At 40.1% G+C, this 18,346-nt stretch overlaps 2 protein-coding genes across 7 annotated transcripts; both read left to right on the forward strand.

The window, feature by feature from the left end:
* The first annotated feature begins 11,026 nt into the window (after positions 1–11,026).
* cbx3b (chromobox homolog 3b) lies at positions 11,027–15,275 on the forward strand. Of its 4 annotated transcripts, none has more exons than XM_051407775.1 (5): positions 11,027–11,283; positions 11,699–11,843; positions 11,959–12,112; positions 12,536–12,705; positions 14,045–15,275. In XM_051407775.1, exons 2-5 carry the CDS (start codon positions 11,704–11,706, stop codon positions 14,163–14,165), a joined length of 585 nt encoding a protein of 194 aa, XP_051263735.1. In that variant the 5' UTR covers positions 11,027–11,283; positions 11,699–11,703; the 3' UTR covers positions 14,166–15,275. The 4 variants fall into 4 exon arrangements, with proteins under 4 accessions (XP_051263735.1, XP_051263734.1, XP_051263736.1 ...); XM_051407774.1 differs by having other exon boundaries at positions 11,027–11,254; XM_051407776.1 differs by having other exon boundaries at positions 11,027–11,239.
* Positions 15,276–15,535: 260 nt separating this feature from the next.
* On the forward strand, positions 15,536–17,873 carry snx10b (sorting nexin 10b). 3 transcript variants are annotated; one of them, XM_051407770.1, is made up of 6 exons: positions 15,536–15,703; positions 16,242–16,328; positions 16,421–16,521; positions 16,629–16,730; positions 16,898–17,107; positions 17,397–17,873. In XM_051407770.1, exons 1-6 carry the CDS (start codon positions 15,683–15,685, stop codon positions 17,524–17,526), a joined length of 651 nt encoding a protein of 216 aa, XP_051263730.1. In that variant the 5' UTR covers positions 15,536–15,682; the 3' UTR covers positions 17,527–17,873. The 3 variants fall into 3 exon arrangements, with proteins under 3 accessions (XP_051263730.1, XP_051263732.1, XP_051263731.1); XM_051407772.1 differs by having other exon boundaries at positions 16,421–16,467; XM_051407771.1 differs by having other exon boundaries at positions 15,565–15,703; positions 16,245–16,328.
* The last annotated feature ends 473 nt before the right edge of the window (positions 17,874–18,346 follow it).

An 18,346-nucleotide genomic window follows, 5' to 3' on the forward strand; every position in this document is an offset into this window, starting at 1 on the left:
TGCACTCAGAATACATCAACTCAACTGTAATTGTTTATATTGACTTTAACTTAGCCCTGAGGTCCACTGCATGAATCACTCCTCGCCACCATCGTGGCAGGCCCTCACACCGAGGTGGTCCTTTACATCGGAGAGAAGTAGCTCTGGGTTTGTGTGGGCATCCAGCCAGGTCTGACCTTCGAACATGTGAACGCAAACAGGACATTTCTGCCTTTGCGAGCCTCAGTCACCTGTCACCCTGTCTTTTTGCAGTATGAAATGTTACTGCTGAACATTCTAGGTTTTTATAATATGCTACTGTAGTTCCATAATACTGTAAACTATCTAACATTTCTGCCTGAAAATGTCTGAAAACACTTGACCTACATTATATATTTTGTGGAGTTTCCCAAATGTTTCCAGCAATGTTCAAACCCATAGAAATCCATCATTTTATTATGGTAACAGTGCCTTTCACTGGTCACCTGTCAATGGTGTCATATCTCCCTTTTTTATGTGTTAGTGTTGTGCTAAATTTGCCTTTTATTAAGTTTTAAGACACATTTTTATCAATATTAATAGACTTTTTAGATCTTGGTCGTTTCTAGCTATATATTTAAACCAGATGTAATGTTAAAGTATGACAATGTTGTCTGCTGTTAGTTATTAGTTTGATAAACGGTTTAATAATGTGTACTATTTTCTTATGCTGGCTGATTTAATTATAAGCTTATTTTACTCGGTTTCTAATAGCAGTGCTGTGTATTGTTGCCCTTTGTGTGTGTTTTTAAACTACTTTATTAATGGTGTTATTAATGACTCCTAGTGAAACATAGTTTGGAGAGCAGACTGACCAGACTGGTTGTGAAAGATCTTGTAGTGTGTGACCCCCTGTTGCCGATCAGTCACGTAGCGTTATAAACCACAACAACGTCTTGTAGTGTGTCCAGGGCTTCAGTCTTCTTGTACACATGCTGGTCCTGTTGGTTCTGAAAAAAAAAACATACCTTTAATTAATTTAGGGATAAAAGAAAACACATTTTCCCTAAATAGGCATTTTGACAGCGGACAATCTGGCATGTCAAAGCAGGAAAAGCACCGACTGCATTCCAAAAATGTTGTTTTTTCCCCTCCCGCGGCAGCCCTGTCGTTTTCTGAGTCAAGGTGAACATGTTGCACAGTGTCAGGGTCCCAGTGTAACACTAGCCTTCATCCTTGAGGTCTTTATAAAATATGCACATAACTGTCTGTTTAGTTTGTTTGGTTGGTCCTTCATGCAAGTTATTTTCATGATGTTCTTCCTAAAAGATGTTCAGGTTATTGATTTACATTTTTGTTCTCTCTCTCTCTTCTTAAAATGGATTCATAATTGTGCCAAACTAACCAAACTAATTTCATCTAAAGGACATCTCTGCACCTTGAGCACAACATGATTTTACCTTCAACTATTCTTCAGTAAATTAATCCTTAGGTAGTAGAGAATATCCTCAAATCCTGTTCTTATTTATTGTTCCATAGTCATAGGTATCTTTCTCATTTGTGCGTTTAAGGGAAAATATTAGGAGTTGGTCATGGAAAGAAAATAACTCACTGTATACAGGAACAAAAAAATTAAATCTATACCAAAGAGTTTTTGAACTACTCTTAAAATTCAATCACAAATTCTAACATAAGCCAGAGAAGATCCACATAAATTTCACGTTGTGACCATTGACTCAGCTCCCCTTCAGAGACGGGGGGAATGGGGAATCTGGAGGTTTGAGAAACTCAAGACCTCATGGCAGCATACCACTCAGCCATCACAAGCACTTAAAGTCTTTTAAAAACGTTGCAGCGTTGTTTACTATTGGCTCTGTGTGAACAAAAGCTGGAGCCCTGGTGTCTCCGCACTAACAAGGCCCATCTGAAAGCAAGAGGGGAAATATAAGCCGGCCTGTGCTTGCCACTTCATTTCCTGACAAGTAAGAGCTTGTTTCCTGTGCATCAGCCTAAACATGGCAGTTCACCAGAGGGACTTTGCCACTTGTTCCCCCTTGAGTTTCTCCTCCACAACTTTTGACTCTCAGCTGCAAACAATTAATTTTCAAGACTCGCTGACTAACAGTTTCCAGATTAGCCCCTGATAGGATTCTAATTGAAAATGACATTTTGGAGGATGGACAATGTAAATCAGCCTTGTGTTTTGTCAGGTCCAGGCAGTGGTTCAAACCAAGGGAGTGGTTGTGGTTTTTCAGTGCTCTATACCGATGTGTGGAAAGCAAACTGGAAACAAATTTTCACACCCAGCAACTATTTCATGGCAAGTATAAACTGTCTATTTGAGGAGGAGCTGTCTTGCCTACTAACAGTGGTGGCTTTGATTTGTATGAACTCAGAGTTGTGTGCCACATATGTGGGACCAATCTTATATATCTCATATTTTCCCTGTGAATTCAGAATGGTTAAAGGAATAGTTTGGTTAAAGTTGGGGTTTGCTCAGTGTCATTCAACGTATTGTTCAACCATCTTGGAAAACAAAAAAGTTTCAAACTGCCACACTTGAGGGGTGGAAACCCTCCTGACGGGTAGATGAGAGGAGAATTAATTGTGGTGTACGCGCATAAATAGTTACGTAAAGAATTTTTAAAAAGTTCAAACCCCGCCAACTTTCTCACCTTTGCAGACCTGACCAGTCACTGTTAGAAATAAGCATGACATTTGGATTGTAAGTTTTGAAAAGATACAGAAATGGTTGGACACAGCCCCTAAATCCGACTTGGGGATTTTAGGTTTGGGGTGTTTCAGATGTTTGACTAACCAACAAGCACATCGGTTGGAACGTATATTGTTTTTAGTTAAGTGTAGCACAAAGACTGCAAATGGAGGAACAGGCTAGTCTGCCTTTGCCCAAAGGTAAAAGCACATCTGTACCTCTGAAGCCCACTAATTAATTAACATGTTTTTTTTAGACCTGCTCTTTTTGAGAAGTGTCCTGAGATAACTTTTGTTATGAATTGGCACTATACAAATAAAACTGAATTGAATTGAATTGAATTGAATTGAATTGAATTATCACTGTGAGGTTGCCAGGCAACCACAATCATGCTCATAACCCACTGTAAAACCACAACTTCACTTTGGTTTTTAATTTGTTAACTAGTTACATTAATCCCTGAGCTTTAGAGGTGCTGGTAGGTGGATTTTGTTGACTGTGGACAGAGCCAAGTTAACTGTTTCACTGTTTCCTATCTTTATGATAAGCTAGGCTAACTGCCTGCTGACTGTATCCTTACATTTACTGTACATATCAATCATCTAACTCACTGCAAAAAAGCTATGCCTCTTAAGGGAGCAATGTGTAAATCCTGGCCACATGCTCCAAAAAATAGGTGGCAGCATTTCACCTGCTCGCACCCTGAATGCAACTGTTTAAACACTGTTTAAGGTTGTTTACAGTTAACCGCTTAATAGTCCTCAAAAATGTATAGCAAACTTCCCAAACTCTCATAACAGTAATCAGGGATTTGTAAAAGTCTGAATTCACGGTCTGTCTGCAAGACAAAAAGCAAACAGTTTTGAAATAGTTCATTGTAAAATACAACAAACATACTTTTTCAACACTTATCCATAAGTACAACTTTCTCACTTTCTTTTCTCCAAGCAGTCTCCTTTTTTGTCCGGTCTCTGTATAAATATGAAGTAGCATCACAGAGCTCTGGGTATCCACAATTGGCTACAATAACAACAGTGGATGTCTGAACCTCCGCTGCTGCACACAGGTTAGGAAGACAGAGTGAAGATAAATCCAGGCTGGAACTAGCTGGCTAACATGTTAATTTCAGCAATGCTATCTCAGCAACGCAATACACAGACGTCTTATCCCATTATAGCTGTTATCACATTCTGTTGACAATGTTGATCATTTTTTGAATGTTTAAACAATTATGAACTATAATTGTGGCCATATCTTACATTTTGCTCCTATAATCTTCAAACTATTTGTTTAATCTCTGTTACTTTCTATGTAATTGTGAATGCGTTTGCTGTTATATAAATCTGAAAACAAAGACACAGGCTGTTGTAGTTTTGCAGCTATGGACATTCTGTTTTATTTTCTACTGTATCTCAAACTTGACCTCAATGTTTTGGCCAAAACTAGACTGTTACCTCCTTGGAACAGACTCAGAATCAGTTGCTGTAGCCTGTCTCCATCAATTATCCAGATTTCACCACAGTGTGTTCTGTGCCTTTGTTCAGTTTGCAGGGTAATTACTGGCAGGTCCTGCTTAAATCTGTTATTTTCCAGATGGCAGGCAGGCAAGACTCGAGAGCTGGTTAGTCCCACCATGTGCTTATGCTGGAGCCTATACAGCAAGCACTTTGCCTTCAGATGACATGGAGCTGCTTTAGGCCCAGCTGAGCTGAAATGGGTCATGGTCAAAGTACTTGCCTTGCATCCAGACCCAGGCAGACCAGACATGGGGTTTGGTTGCAGATGGGCCAGTTTCCTGCAGCCAGAGGGGGAAATGTGAATGTGGGGTTTAAGGGATTGAATCCTGATTGGATGTGGAGCAGATCTAAAGTTCAAAGCATACAGCTGTGTGAGAGAGACAAAGAGTGAAAGGTCAACAGACTGGATTCGGTGGTTTGTGGAGCTGCACTCGATGAGAGTAGACAATCAGCAGCTGCGCAGTGACAGGGAGATTTACCAAGGCAAAGGTCTTCTCACCACTCAAGGATGAGATACTGTTCAGCTGTCTACTTGCTGAAAAGTGCACTAAGAGTCTGGCTATTGTTTATAGCCCTCATATTCATGTAATAAATACATAGAAGAGATATTACGTATAAGTCAGATGGTATTATGGGGAAATTCACTTTCACTTCAAAACAGTGGATTTTGTTTCCGTTTAATTTTTTATGCTAAGCTAAGCAAACCGGTTGCTACTGGGTGCCTTAGATTCACCTTACAGACATAACTAACTCTAGATAAGAAAGAACATAAGCATATTTTTTATAACTTTTCTTTTCCGGGGCGAATTAATTTTTATGGTAAGAGTGCATTCAAATGAAACCTTCACTTCACCCCTGCCATCATGTTGTGCCGACCCCTTCTCCTTTCTTCTTGATTTCCCTCTGTCTATTAGGAGAAAACCAAGTCAAGGCTGTGTTCCTTGTTTGGGTTCACTGGATGGTGATAGGCAGCTGTGAAAGGCAACACTTAACATTGAGAGAAACTGAGATGGAGGAGGATGTGTGACAAAGGCAGGCCACAAGAAAGCAAACAATCTTCTTGTGGACAGCAGCAGTCATTGCTTTGTGAGTAACCAGTGAGAGCAATCCATCAAAAAGTCACTTTCTTGTGAGTATTTGTCTCACATTACACCACAAAAATCAAGGATTATAATCTTGCGCTGTCAAAAAATGCTACCATTAGGTCAGTGTAAGATTAAACTTTGCAAGTAGATTGTGAAAAGCAGTCAATATCTTTTCTAAAATTTGATCACAGAAAGGGAACTTTAGAGCTTCCGCTCATTAGTCCCTTAAGTGAGACAGGTAAATATTTAGCTTGAGTTAAAACATGGAAGTAATCTAAGATTTAGTTATGCAAAACAATATTAATTTAATGACATTCCGAGGAGAGTATAGTTCCTTTTTCTCTATAATGTATAATATATATATATATATATATAACCCACTGACAAAATACAGCCTGTGAGCTGACTGACACATTACTCCCTCTGAAAAGACTTAATTTAACTTCACTGACGTTTTACTGTGCCCCGAGTCAACTAGCTCCAAACTAAGAAGAACAAAACCTGTGCGCTGAGAAGAGAAAGAAAAGTGAGGAGAATGGCACACAGAAAGACTGGGGAAAAAAGGAGAAGTAGAGGAAGGGGGGAAATAGTCTTTTTAGGTTCAAAGGCACTTTGTGCCACATTGGCCCCTCGGGAAATGGGAGTTTCTTGTCATTGGTGGCATTCACCTGTCAATCAGAGTGTTACGGGATCTGATGGGCTCGCTCCATGTTGCGGAGCGGAAACCCCCAGCCAAAAGGCACATTGGATGAAGTCACCACCTGTTTATGAAAGCAACAAATCCCCCCTCCACTGTCTGACTAGTTCTAAAACTTCTTCTATGCCAAGAGTCCAGTTAATCTATGTCAGTAAGTTTGGTTGTGATTTCTTATTCATGCTTCTAATGCAGTTACACTGACAGCACTACAAAGTCAGATGTACTGTATAGCACTATTGGTGGACTGAATGGTGGAATACAGTATTGAGGTCGTACAGTTTTAAGCTGCTATACTCAAGTATTTCCATTTTATGCCACTTTACATTTCTACCCCACTTTCTTTGCAGATTTAGATATTACGTACAAAAAAATTACAAAATATGATGCATTTTATATATAGTGTAGAGAGAGAGAGCTTAAACCACCAAACAATATAAAGTGGTTAAAATAAGCTCCACCTCAATCAACTACAACAGTAAAATGTAACTTACACATTAAAGCATCAGTAATAATAAGAATCTATTAACTATTATATGCAATTTATTCCATATAGTCTATTATAACATTTACAGAGGCCATTTTTGTGCATAACAAGTACATTTATTTTTGATACTTTAACTAATTGAATTGATAATACTGTACTTTTACTTAAGTAACATTTTGTGTGCAGTACTTTTACTTGTTGTTGAGTATTCTTAAATTGTGGTCTGATCCTTTCTCAACAGAAAATCACAACTCAAGGTCCATTTTCTTACTTTTTCCAGATATTTCAACCGTATCCTATTCAGCAGATGGAGTTGTTCAGTTGTCACAGAGATGGATCTACTGACATGTGAGCTCAGTAGTATATTTTATCCATAAAACTAACAGGACTTCCTGTCGTTGTTGGCAGAAAAGTTAAGTATGAAAGTTCATTTTTGGTCTTGGAAATAGTTGCTTGACAAAACAATCCTAACTCAAGACCCCGGAAAATATGTTACTTGAGTGATCTTTACGCAGACATTTATGGTTTGAAAATTGATTTTTCGAATCGTCTGATCGAAACCTGTAGTTAAACAAATACTCTGAAGACACGTCCCTGCTGTATTCAGTCCCTGTAACTCTATAGACACAGAGCATATAACTACCCCCCTCAAGCCCTCTATGCCAGAACAAGGTATAGAATAACAAAGAGGAAAGTATCTGGGGGCACTTTAAGTGTTCTGAAATAGGAGACAGATTTCCGCAAGCAAATCCAGGTGGTCTGTTGTCCCACGTCCTCTGTTACTCGTGAAAAGTCACTTTTCTCACTGCCACTGCTGCATTCATATGGAGGACATAAACTGCACTGGAGCCCATCACACCAGACCCAGATTGATTCAGTATGTGACTCTGAATGTGATTTGAACATGCCTGTGGAGCTGATGAAGGTGCTGAGGGCTCCTGTAGTGGTGGCAGAGTTGGTGACAGTAAAGCACCTCAGCTCTCACACTGCTGCCCTCACTCCAAATGTGCTGTTATACATATGTCCGCATTACAAGTGGGAATGATCTCAGAGAAAGCACTCTGTAAATATGCAGTCAATCAATCAATCAATCGGTCAGTAATGAGCACATGTAAATCACAGCCATCAATATTACTGTTTCGCTGAACACTGCTCTTTGTACAACTAGATTAACGCTCAGTAAGAGTAACAGGACCGATGTGAATGTCCTTGCCCTGGCTGTAACCCGAGAGCCTCGAGGTTGTACTGCGGGAACGCCGGGGGACCTCTGAGTGAAAAGGGTCCAGTCAGGCTTGGCCTGAGCCATACAGACCACTACTCACTCCATCCACAGACCCTCACAGCAGGATCCAGCCATCTGGACTCATTTCTGCTCTGACAGGGTAGCTCTCAAGGCCCATCTGTATGAGGGCTACATTCACAGTGGGCCCCAGGAATGTGAGCTCGTCTGGGAGGGAGCTGAGTAGATTTAAGGGATGACGGCACAACGCGATATATCTTTTCACCCTGTACACTGGAGCATGTCATTTCATCAACATCTGTATATCATTTTTATTGGCCTGGTCAATCTTGGGTTCAGTCAGTTAGGTTTCATCATTGCTTGTTGTTGAGTCATTTAGGCTACAAACACATGAAAGAATAATAATTCTCTACTTCCCTTAAAATCTCAGTCCTATAATTCAGGTTGTTATTTAATTGTTTTCATTCCACAATAGTTGAAAACAGATGATTATAGGGATTTGTCTTGCTGAGTGATTTGTGTTTGCAGAAATGGGGTGTCCGGGAGGCCTAGTGACGCATAATGTATAACTGTCAGCAGTTCAATTTCAGCCAGCGATTTTTGTTGCATATAGCCCTCTCTCCTCATATTTCCTGGCTATATCTTCACTGTCAGTCTATCCTGTTACGGTGAAAAAGCAATATCGTCTTTAAAAAAGAATAAAATGAATGTAGAAATGATTGTCTACGGTTTTAAACATTGCCAAGTTGTGTTACCCAGCTGAAAACCCAAAGTGATCCAGCAGTAAATCCAGACAGGACCTCACTGCATGCATTACTGCCATTCCCGCGGCTGCAGTGACAGCTCAACCCTATTAGCTGTTCGGTTACTATGGCAACTAGTACTAAAACCCCAAAAGAGCAGACAGGAAGGGGTCAAAGGGCAACAGTGGGTCATACGGCAGATAACCAACACATGTCTTGCCTTGGATTCTGGATCTACTCACAGGGAAAGCACACTGTGACCCACTGTAGATAAAGATGTAAAGATGTAATGCATGGTTGACATGGTTATGTTGGGAAAACTGTGAAAACGGTATAAAAAAATTAATATACATAATTTACTTATTAGTTCAGTTCTCAGTTTTTAATAAGAATAATGTCTGGATTTCCATGTTGGAAAATAAATCTGTGACTAAATACTGTGATAAAACAGCTTATTAATGACTCTTTAACATTTAACATTGCAGACTTGATGACTTATAAAAGATATATGCCAGCCAAATGGCAACCCAATCATTGTCCCAAAAAATGGCTTATTATTGATCTATAAAGCAAGTCAGTCAATTATTAACCATTAATAAAGACTGCTCAACTCTTTAGGATCCAGCTGAAAAAATACAGTTTTCTAATTTACCAAAAAGTGTGGAAGCTCATTACAGTTCAGAAGACAAGGAGATAAAGTTTCTCTAATGACTTGGTGAGGAAAGAGGGAAGTGAGAGCTGCTGAGAGCAAAGAAAGTAAATGGTGTTTAGTTGTTGAGAACACTCACAGAAGAAAGAACCTGCAGTTCCTGATGACCATACCAACAGACAGTCCTCCATGTTAAGTTTCCACTGCACTGGGAGTTGAATGGGGCATATGTGTTCATTGATTTTGAAACCTCCATAAGACCTGTGTCCTGTACCCCACTGAGACTCTGATCAATAAGCTCCTTTTCTGAAAGCGATACACACCACATTCATCTTCCATGCAGGCGTCTGCCAGCTTTTTCACTGAAACCACTTTTAATCACATCCCCGGGGCCTCCCCTGTGCTCTCTCATTGAAAATGAAACTGAGGTATTAATTCTCAGGACTGTGACACATCACCGTGTACTGCTTTTACTTTAGGCCTCCCTGTATCTGTTTTTCATTCTTATGGTGCTGTTGCAGCATGCATAAGTAAATTTCATGAACAAATGCGCCCAATGTTACATAAGCCTGCCTTGGGGATGAAATGGTATCTGAAACAACAGTGCATCAGAAGAAAGCTCCAGTGTGAATCCTCCTCCTAGTAAAACCTTTTGTTCTGCTGCCTTTTGCTATGAGCTTTCCAGCATAAATCCATCCTCATTAGATAACTGGGTGTGCAGGAGCATTGAGCTTTCAGCCGCTGAATTTGGCGGTCCAATACAAGCATACAGCATCCCCTAGTGGTGTGTTACACAATAATGTGAAGAGAAAAAGGTAAACTTGGTCAAGTAGGAAGGCCTGTTAGTGGTGCTTACTTGGCCAATCAGCAGCTTTGGGGTTTCCCATTGGCTAAAAAGGAACTGTCAATCAAATCCTCCAAAGGGCGTATTCTTGTGATCTCATCAGTGTAGTTTAGGAGGTCGTGGAGTATGGATCCCCTCCGTGAAAAGCCTCTAACAGCAACACGGAGAGCTTTAAATAAAGGAGAAGTGGCAATACCACAGTATAAAAATACCCCATCACAAGTAAAGGTCCTGCATTCTTACTTCAGTGACAAACTACTTACAGTAAATTCTGAGTAGTAGTTAGAAAAAAGTTTTAACAGTAAAAGTTGTCAATAAGAAGAATTAAACCATTGCATGGCCCGGCATAGTATTATTTTCAGCATATATATATATATATATATAAAAATATAATTATTAATGCCTAAATTTAATTTTAATGTTATCAAAGTGGAGCTAATTGTAAGTACCTATGGATAATTTAGTCTTTACTTTACTATTTTTATTATTTTATGATAATATATTTTTATGTAAAATCAAATAAACTAATTACCAACTACAGTGGTAAATAATTGTAGTGGAATAAAAAGTCATAGAAGAATAACATTTTCCCCTGAAATGTAGTGCAATAGTATAAAGTATAAAGCAGCATAAAATATTAGCACACAAGTAAATAGCACCTCAGAATTGTACCTAGGCTACTTTAAATTATATAATTTATATTGGTAAATCTTATGCATCTAATATTGTTTGAAAACAAGAAAGGCGTCCATATCGATGACATTTCTAAATGCATTTTATTGTACTATTTTATTATGTGTTGCTTCCAAATAATATTTCATATTATCATATTTGCTACCATCGAGAGCGATCAAAAGATCAAACAATCACATATCTTGGAACCGGTTTATGATCCTAGTGATACAAGCCAAGTGTGCACAGTCCCTTGCCATACCAAGCTGACGCCCATGGGTGGCAGGGCTGTTCCGGACCACTGGACTGGAGGGGGGGTGCGGTGGGAGGGAAGGCGGACGGACGAGCGGACTGCTCTTCGATTGGTCGGCGGCGTGCGCGTCCCCGTCGTCTCCTCCCGGTTTTCCTGGCATGACCTTTTCCCTTGGCAACCACTTCCTCCGAGCATCCACGGCCATCTTTAATTTTAACTCATTCATGAAAAGTTGGGTCTCGCTCATGTAAACACGCCGAGCGAAAACATTTGCGCACAGAGCAGCATCGACGGCGCTGTGTGCATGTGCAGGTCTCCGGCGACAAGCTCCGAACAGAGCAGAGCAGAGCAGCACCGCAGCAGCAGCCTGTCCGCAGAGATTAAGTAAACACCGAAAGCGTACGTGCGTTATTGTTCTTGTGCATCACGCAGGCACGTTTCCACTCATGTTTTTTTTTAGGGGGGGGGCTGATGTTTTTGCACCTTATTCTCTTAGCTAAAAACAGTCTGAATGAACTGTGCACGCGTGTGAGATAGTAACGTGTTGAGTGTTTTGAGGACTGAGAGAGAGTATGTGGTGCTGCCTAAAGAGACAGCAGGTGGAGCGCTAGAATAAAAGTGTGCGGATCATTGTCTGAAGGGCACAGCAGAGCTGCCGTGTTGTTCTGCAAACACCCCAGCAACAGGGAGATAAAAGTGTTTACTTCTGACATCACTGTGGAGTTTTAAACAAACAAACAAACAAACAAACAAAAAAGACCCCTTATGTTTTGTTTCCATCTACTCGTGAATGGCTTGCCAGTAACGCAAGCTGGTCGTCATTCATTTGCTTTTTATTCTAAGGCAGGATGAGAAAGAAGCAGACTGCCAAACAGAGGAAGACTGAGGAGACTACTGTTGTCCAGGAGTTTGTGGTGGAAAAAATAATTCGCCGCAGAGTGTTTAATGGCCGAGTGGAGTACTTCCTGAAGTGGAAAGGCTTCACAGAGTGAGTGAAATGTTGCAGAATCAGCATTTTTCTCGCTAATATTGTGCAATAAATTTCGGTTATTTTATTATTTTTTTGAAAGCGTATTGTCTCCTCCCTTTTGATGCATTTACAGTGCGGAGAACACATGGGAACCTGAGGACAACCTGGACTGTCCTGAACTCATCGAGGAGTTCCTGAGAAACAGCCATTTCTCAGAGAGAATTGAGGAAGAGCAGACTGAAGATTTCATACCCAAAGAAGAAATGACAGAGCAAGAGACGGAAATTGTGAGTGTGAGAAATGCAGCGGTGGAAAGGCTGTGAGTTTATGTTGTTTTCATGTTATTCACAGAACTTCCTCACCTAAAACAGTGTATTATTAGAATCCCTTTGTAGTGCATTCATGGATTTAGGTGGACTCAGGAAGCTTAAAGTAAAAAAGAAGCCGCATTGGAGTCAGGTGAAATCATGTGACAAATCTGGCAGACGGTGAGAGTTTTAGGGCTGAATGTGAAACTAAATGGTGTGTGAAGGTGGTTAGTTTTGCAATGCCCCTGAAAGTGAAAGCAGTTAAATTTCCTTTTTTTCACAATGCCAGGTACAGTAAAAAAAAAAAAAAAAAGCCACAACTAGGCTGTCTCCTGATGCAGGTTCTGTCTTTGTGGTTTCTTCTAACTGCTGCTTCTTTGTCCTTTGTCATTCTCTTCGCAGTCCTGTATGAACTCCCAGCAGCAGGCTCACACTGTGCAGAGCAACAACAACGTCCTTGAGCCAAATGACGAGCAGTCAGACACCCCCACTAACCTCAGCACTTACCTCGAGCCTGAATGCATCATCGGCTCCACAGACAGACAGGGAGAGCTCATGTTCCTAGTCAAATGGTAACTCCACAGCTTCCTCTTTTCTCTGTCCTTGAATGAATGCCAGGGGTTGGGTAAATCTTTACATGATGGTAAATGTGCACTTTACATGTTCAGCATACAGCGAAGATGATGGGAGCATTTATTGTCGGGTTTATGGGGATGTTTCGTCTTAGTGTCATTCCAGTGTATACTGTGTCATTTGCCATGTGCGACCATGTAATGCGAATATATAATTTACTAAGAAGACAAAGTCAGATGACATTGACATTAAACACCTGACAAAACATTCCTCAGATTAGTAACTTATTATGGAGAGCATGTCTGACACAGTACATATGCTGTGCATCTTTAAAGGGGAATTGCACCAATTTTACACATAAAAATAAGTTTATTAGTCACGGGAAATACTACTCAGCCTGTGGAAACAGTTTATCTGTGGTACTGAAGGAGCTTTGCTTTGTTTGAGAAAATTAATCTTAGCTTTGTACTTTCATTTTTTTTGATAGAAAGCTTGTTGTTCAAATCAAACTGGTCTGATGTGAGCATTTACCGTGAATTGAGGGACAAACAAAGGGAACTCCAGCAAGAAAACTCATCTGACAAAAAAGTTGACGCTAGCTCAACTTACGCCACAACGCGAAGTCATCCAGCAAGCCACTATGTTTGCCAATCAATTATTTGCACGCACATATTCCTGGTAGATAACTTTCTTAATGTCTGAGTTTCTACTGTCTAAGACGAAAAGACTCCTGCCATAATAACTTTCCAGAGTTGTGAAATCCTTTCTCTATTGTAAACTGCTGTGCAGTATTCAGTCTGATAGACCTTCAGAATCATGAATCTGTTACTCAAAGTGAGCTTACTGGATTGTTTTTAGTCTGAATTCCCACTAATTTATTTTTACAGTAAAGGCATTATGGGAAGTGGAGGCTCTAGCATTTTGGTTTAGTTGGATGCATACAAGGCAAGACAAGTTTTTATTTTTATTTTTATTTATCAGCACACAAATCAAAATGCTTTGCATAAGATGAAGAAATTCATAAAAATAGTACACAATAAAATGTAATAAAATGAGATAAAAGTTAACTTTATCGAAATGCAGTACTTAACCGTTGTATTATGCCTTTAAGTCAGAATAACTGTTATTGGATATCTGAGAGAAATACTGTAATCCGAGACCCACTGTACTGAAAAGAATGCACCGGTTTGTGATTCAGTTCCTTTAGCCTTTCCTCCTTCACACGAACCTTTCTTAAACTGACAGAAGAGTGTGTGTTTCTGCTGAAACATTTGACATACATTAAAAGTAGGAGGCCGCCATCTTAATGGTTTCCTTCTCCCATGCGTTTCCCCACAGGAAGAACTCTGATGATGTGGCCCTGCTGCCGGCCCGCGAAGCCAGCGCCAGGTGTCCCCAGGTGGTCATCGACTTCTACGAGCAGAAGCTGACGTGGCACTGCGGAGATGAGGAGCAGTGAAGTGTATGTGGGTTGTGTGTACAGAGGCGAACTGATAAACAGCTGTGCTCTCACCTGAAGCTTAGTTTAACCTCCATCGAGTGTCCTCCTTCAGTTGACATTAGAGGCACACTGTGTGAAATTGCATCCCGCTGCGGGTAGAATTTCAGATTCTGGCAGGTGTGAGATCCTCAGTGGGGATGGATTTTAAGTGGGTCTCAGTCCTGTGGTGCTCAACGAGGTCTCTGTGCCTTTGTGGAGACTGCGATGGAGACTAAAGCTAATCTTTGTGTGGAGCAGGTGATTTGAGGTCAGACTAACCTGTAGCAGCTTTGATCTTGTGTAAGCAGACACAATCACTGTGGATATGTGTTTTGTTTTTACTGTTATATAGTAATTTAGTATTTATAGTCCTGTTTAACTACAAGGATCGTTGTTATTTAGTGTGATCCCAACACTTTGTAGGCAGAGTGAACTAACTGCTGTCCACTCAGTACCTCCAGTCCATGTAGCTTTTATTTTAAGATGAAGATTGTAGACCCGTTGTTCGAACGTTTTGTTGTTTGAATTTGTATTGTGTGAGGTGTTTCTAGCCACAGCTTTTACTGTGTCTCACTGTGTCTCTGTATGACCCTTGTGGTTGATGTGAAATATTTAAAAATGTTGCCCATCAGAAATTTCCCCATATGTCCAATCAGCTGCTAAGTACCAAATGTTCTCCTCTCAGCTGTTTTGAATTATAACAATAACATTGTTGAGTTTTTAAAATATTATTTGACACTTACGCAAAGTGCGAAGTCCTGGCAAAATTACTCAAAATGTGATAGTATTTCTTAAGTAAATCTATTGAGATTTTTGTGCACCTGTGATGGCTAATAAGATTGTTAAATGTAGCACTTTAGATATGAGACTGTCTGATTATGCAGGGCACTGTCTTCCAGTAATTAAACAGGTCTGCGTATATGACACCTGTATCCTGATGGCACTGTCCTGACTTGACATATCTCCCGTGACTGTTCTGGGACACTCAGCTGAACCTTAAACCTCCTAAAACACGCCTGCTACTGAATTACTGTAACTGTTGACCATGATTCTGTGAAGTCTCTGTGAATAAAGGAAACCTTTTGTGAAGCATTTTCTCTTTTTTTTTTTTTAGGTGAAATTTGTCACATGCTAAATCATAAGGTAGGGACATCACAAATTATCAGTTCCAATCTGCTAATGATTAAAAAAAAAACAAGGTGTCAATCAATAAGCAGTAAAGTGATAAGTAGTAGTAGATGTACATACTGTAGTCATGATGGCACGTGTAATGCCAGCTCTATTATTGAGTAATCAGGGAGTTTTGCTGATATGATTTGACCTTTATGGGAGGAGCTTATTTCAGTCTTGTGACTTTATTTTGAAACCTTTGCTTCTGGACAGTAAAAGTGGAAATAAAAGGCATTGACGCAATGTTAAGCACAGCATTTTCTGGCTGATTGTACCTTACTGTTATTCAAACAGGTAATAATCAGAAATTTGGATTATGAGAAGAAATGGACAATGCTGTGTGTCAGGTAAGTTATCCTGTAATGCTGATGAGATATTTTAAAATGTGTAATTAAATGTAATTTCTAGCTCAGAAGCTTTAAATTCTGGTACACACTTGGCCTCTTAAACCCTACAGTACTGGCTGTAAGTCAGGTACTTTGTTCCAACCTACAGAACTTTATTTTAAATACCTTCCCAAAGGTTTTTAAGAAATATGGCAAGCTGAATTTAAGGGAAAGGTATTTAAAATGATGTGTAAGATATCTAGACTATTTCCTCTGGATGAAATGGTGCAGCCATAAAACACATGGAATCTTAGGTCTGAATTTTTCGTTCAGTATTCAACAAGTCTTGAACAGGATCATTTTAAAGGGAGGAACTGTGTTTAAGTGGTTAAAAATACCTTTGTTTGTTCTCTAAACAAAGAAAAGGATGTTTGGTAGGATTTTCCTATCCTCATTTCTGTCGTGTTGGTCACTGAACTTCCTCTATCTGCCAATAAAAACTTCCCCTTTTTCATAACAGTGCATTCAGTTGATTGTCTCTCCTGCCTTCTTCATGCAGCAGGTCATCAGTGTCTGGGTGCGGGACCCACGGATACAAAAGAATGACTTTTGGCATGCCTACATAGACTATGAAATTTGTTTACATGTGAGTAAAATGATAAAGGACGATGTTTTAATTTCTGCAATCCAATAGTGGAGCTTACTGTAATATGTGTGTCAACCTGTGTCCTGTTTTAGACCGACAGCGTGTGCTTCACCAAGAAGATCTCAAGTGTGAGAAGGAGGTACAGTGAGTTTGTATGGCTCAGACAGAAGATTCAAGCAAATTCAATGCTAATGTAAGTTAATTTATTGTATTTTGAAGACATATGCTTTCAGTTTTCATGTTAAAATAATCTGCCCTATGGTTCCTATCATTTTTAGGGTGTTTTTGTGTCTTTTGCAGGACACGGCTACCAGAGCTGCCTCCAAAGAACCCTTTCTTCAGCCTGAACAATGCCCAACAGATCACTGAGCGTATGAAAGGGCTACAGAAGTTTTTGGAACAGTAAGAATGACCTCATAGATCAATAAACATATGAACTTTGACATACCACTGCACAAACATAACAAAACTGGTGAATCACAGTTTTCACATGACTGCTGTTTTCACATCAACCAACAATACAATATACTATACAACAATCTAATTTGTTTATTGTCCTTATGTTCCAGGATACTCCAGAACCCTCTGCTGTTGTCCGACAGTTGCCTGCATCTGTTCCTGCAATCACAGCTCAGCGTGTCCAAGATACAGGCCTGTGCTGCTGGAAGGACCCACTACTCTGTGGCCCAGGCGGTCCAGCGCTGTGGCCTGAGGCGTTTCCACTCTCAAGAGGATCTGCAGAAAGACCTCAGCATGTCCTGTGACTCTGACTCAGACAGGTATTGTAACGTCATACTTTGGAATCTCTCTCCACTCCAAAAATGCATCTTTTTCCTTCAAAAACCCACCAGTAGAGCCAAAAATGTATATATATGTATATATATACCTGTAAGGATATAGTTCTTTTTGCATTTGCTTTGTCAGCAGTAAGGCAAAAATATGCTTTTACGTATACACTCGCTGATGTGTTTTCCAGGACGGATAATATGAGAATGCCTTCTGCCTCATTCCCTAAATTATACAAGTTATTTCACTTCCCATCCCCTAATCTTGTCCCTGTCATTCCAGCTCAGAGTGCAGAGATCCTGAGCCTCGGATTAAAGATTTGGCAATAAACAAAGCAGACAATACAGCTTCACTTGATCTCATGGGATCCAGCCAGGAGGAAACCCTCAGCTGCTCATCTGGTTCTGCATGAAAACCTTATCATCATATCACTGTTATATGTTTGGACCTGAGAGGAAGAAATTTGCCTGTTACTCCGTCATACAGCACTTTTGGCTACATGATTGTTCATAATTATTTCACTTATAAGTTATAGCATATTGTGTTCTCATTAAGGCATTTCAGTTTAAGACATGTATAGTAAAGAGCAATAAAAATGTACCTATTGTATACCCATATACAAGTATTGTTTACAAAGTTGTAGCAAAAATGTGCCTGAAGATGGCAGTGTTGTTACATCCATCTGTTTGTATATTCACTTATCCCATGAACATATGCTGTAACTGTCCATATTTACTTCATAAACAATCTTAACAGAAACCTCATGACTTTTGGTCTTTCACAAGGTGTATTTTGCCACATATGTGCAGATAACAATGCAATATCTTAAAGCAGTGACAGCCTAATGTCTCTCTCTGTGGATGAACTCTCCCTCCTAATAAAGTGTAAGGTGTGGGAAGCTTGTCATCTGGTGGCCACTGCAGTGCTTAGCAGTATGACGTGTAATAGGGTCTCTGCAGAGTTTTCAGACAGCCCCCCTGTCAGGTGTGTGGCTGGTAGGAGGTCCTGTGGGATCCCAATGGACTCGCTCCTGTCTGAGAAGGCTACCAGGTAGACAGGCTACATTGCTCCCTGCTGAACAAAATGCCAGCTGCACTGACAAGCCAACCTTTACTATCTGTCTCTCTCGCTTTGTGTTTGCACGAGCCTGTTCACCACACTCCCATATCTGTGTGTGTCTGAATGCATACATGTGCTCCCACAGTGAGCAGCACTATGCTTATGCAGAGGTA

The sequence above is a fragment of the Dicentrarchus labrax genome, unplaced genomic scaffold (genome assembly GCF_905237075.1).
Source record: "Dicentrarchus labrax unplaced genomic scaffold, dlabrax2021, whole genome shotgun sequence".
Classification (NCBI taxonomy): domain Eukaryota; kingdom Metazoa; phylum Chordata; class Actinopteri; family Moronidae; genus Dicentrarchus; species Dicentrarchus labrax.

Coding starts and splice junctions, on each gene's coding strand:
- cbx3b (XM_051407775.1), top strand. CDS start 11,704: ATGAGAAAGAAGCAGACTGCCAAACAGAGGAAGACTGAGGAGACTACT. Junction 12,113..12,535: donor CAGAGCAAGAGACGGAAATT/GTGAGTGTGAGA, acceptor TTCTCTTCGCAG/TCCTGTATGAACTCCCAGCA. Junction 12,706..14,044: donor CTCATGTTCCTAGTCAAATG/GTAACTCCACAG, acceptor GTTTCCCCACAG/GAAGAACTCTGATGATGTGG.
- snx10b (XM_051407770.1), top strand. CDS start 15,683: ATGGACAATGCTGTGTGTCAG. Junction 16,329..16,420: donor ACTATGAAATTTGTTTACAT/GTGAGTAAAATG, acceptor GTCCTGTTTTAG/ACCGACAGCGTGTGCTTCAC. Junction 16,522..16,628: donor CAAGCAAATTCAATGCTAAT/GTAAGTTAATTT, acceptor TGTCTTTTGCAG/GACACGGCTACCAGAGCTGC.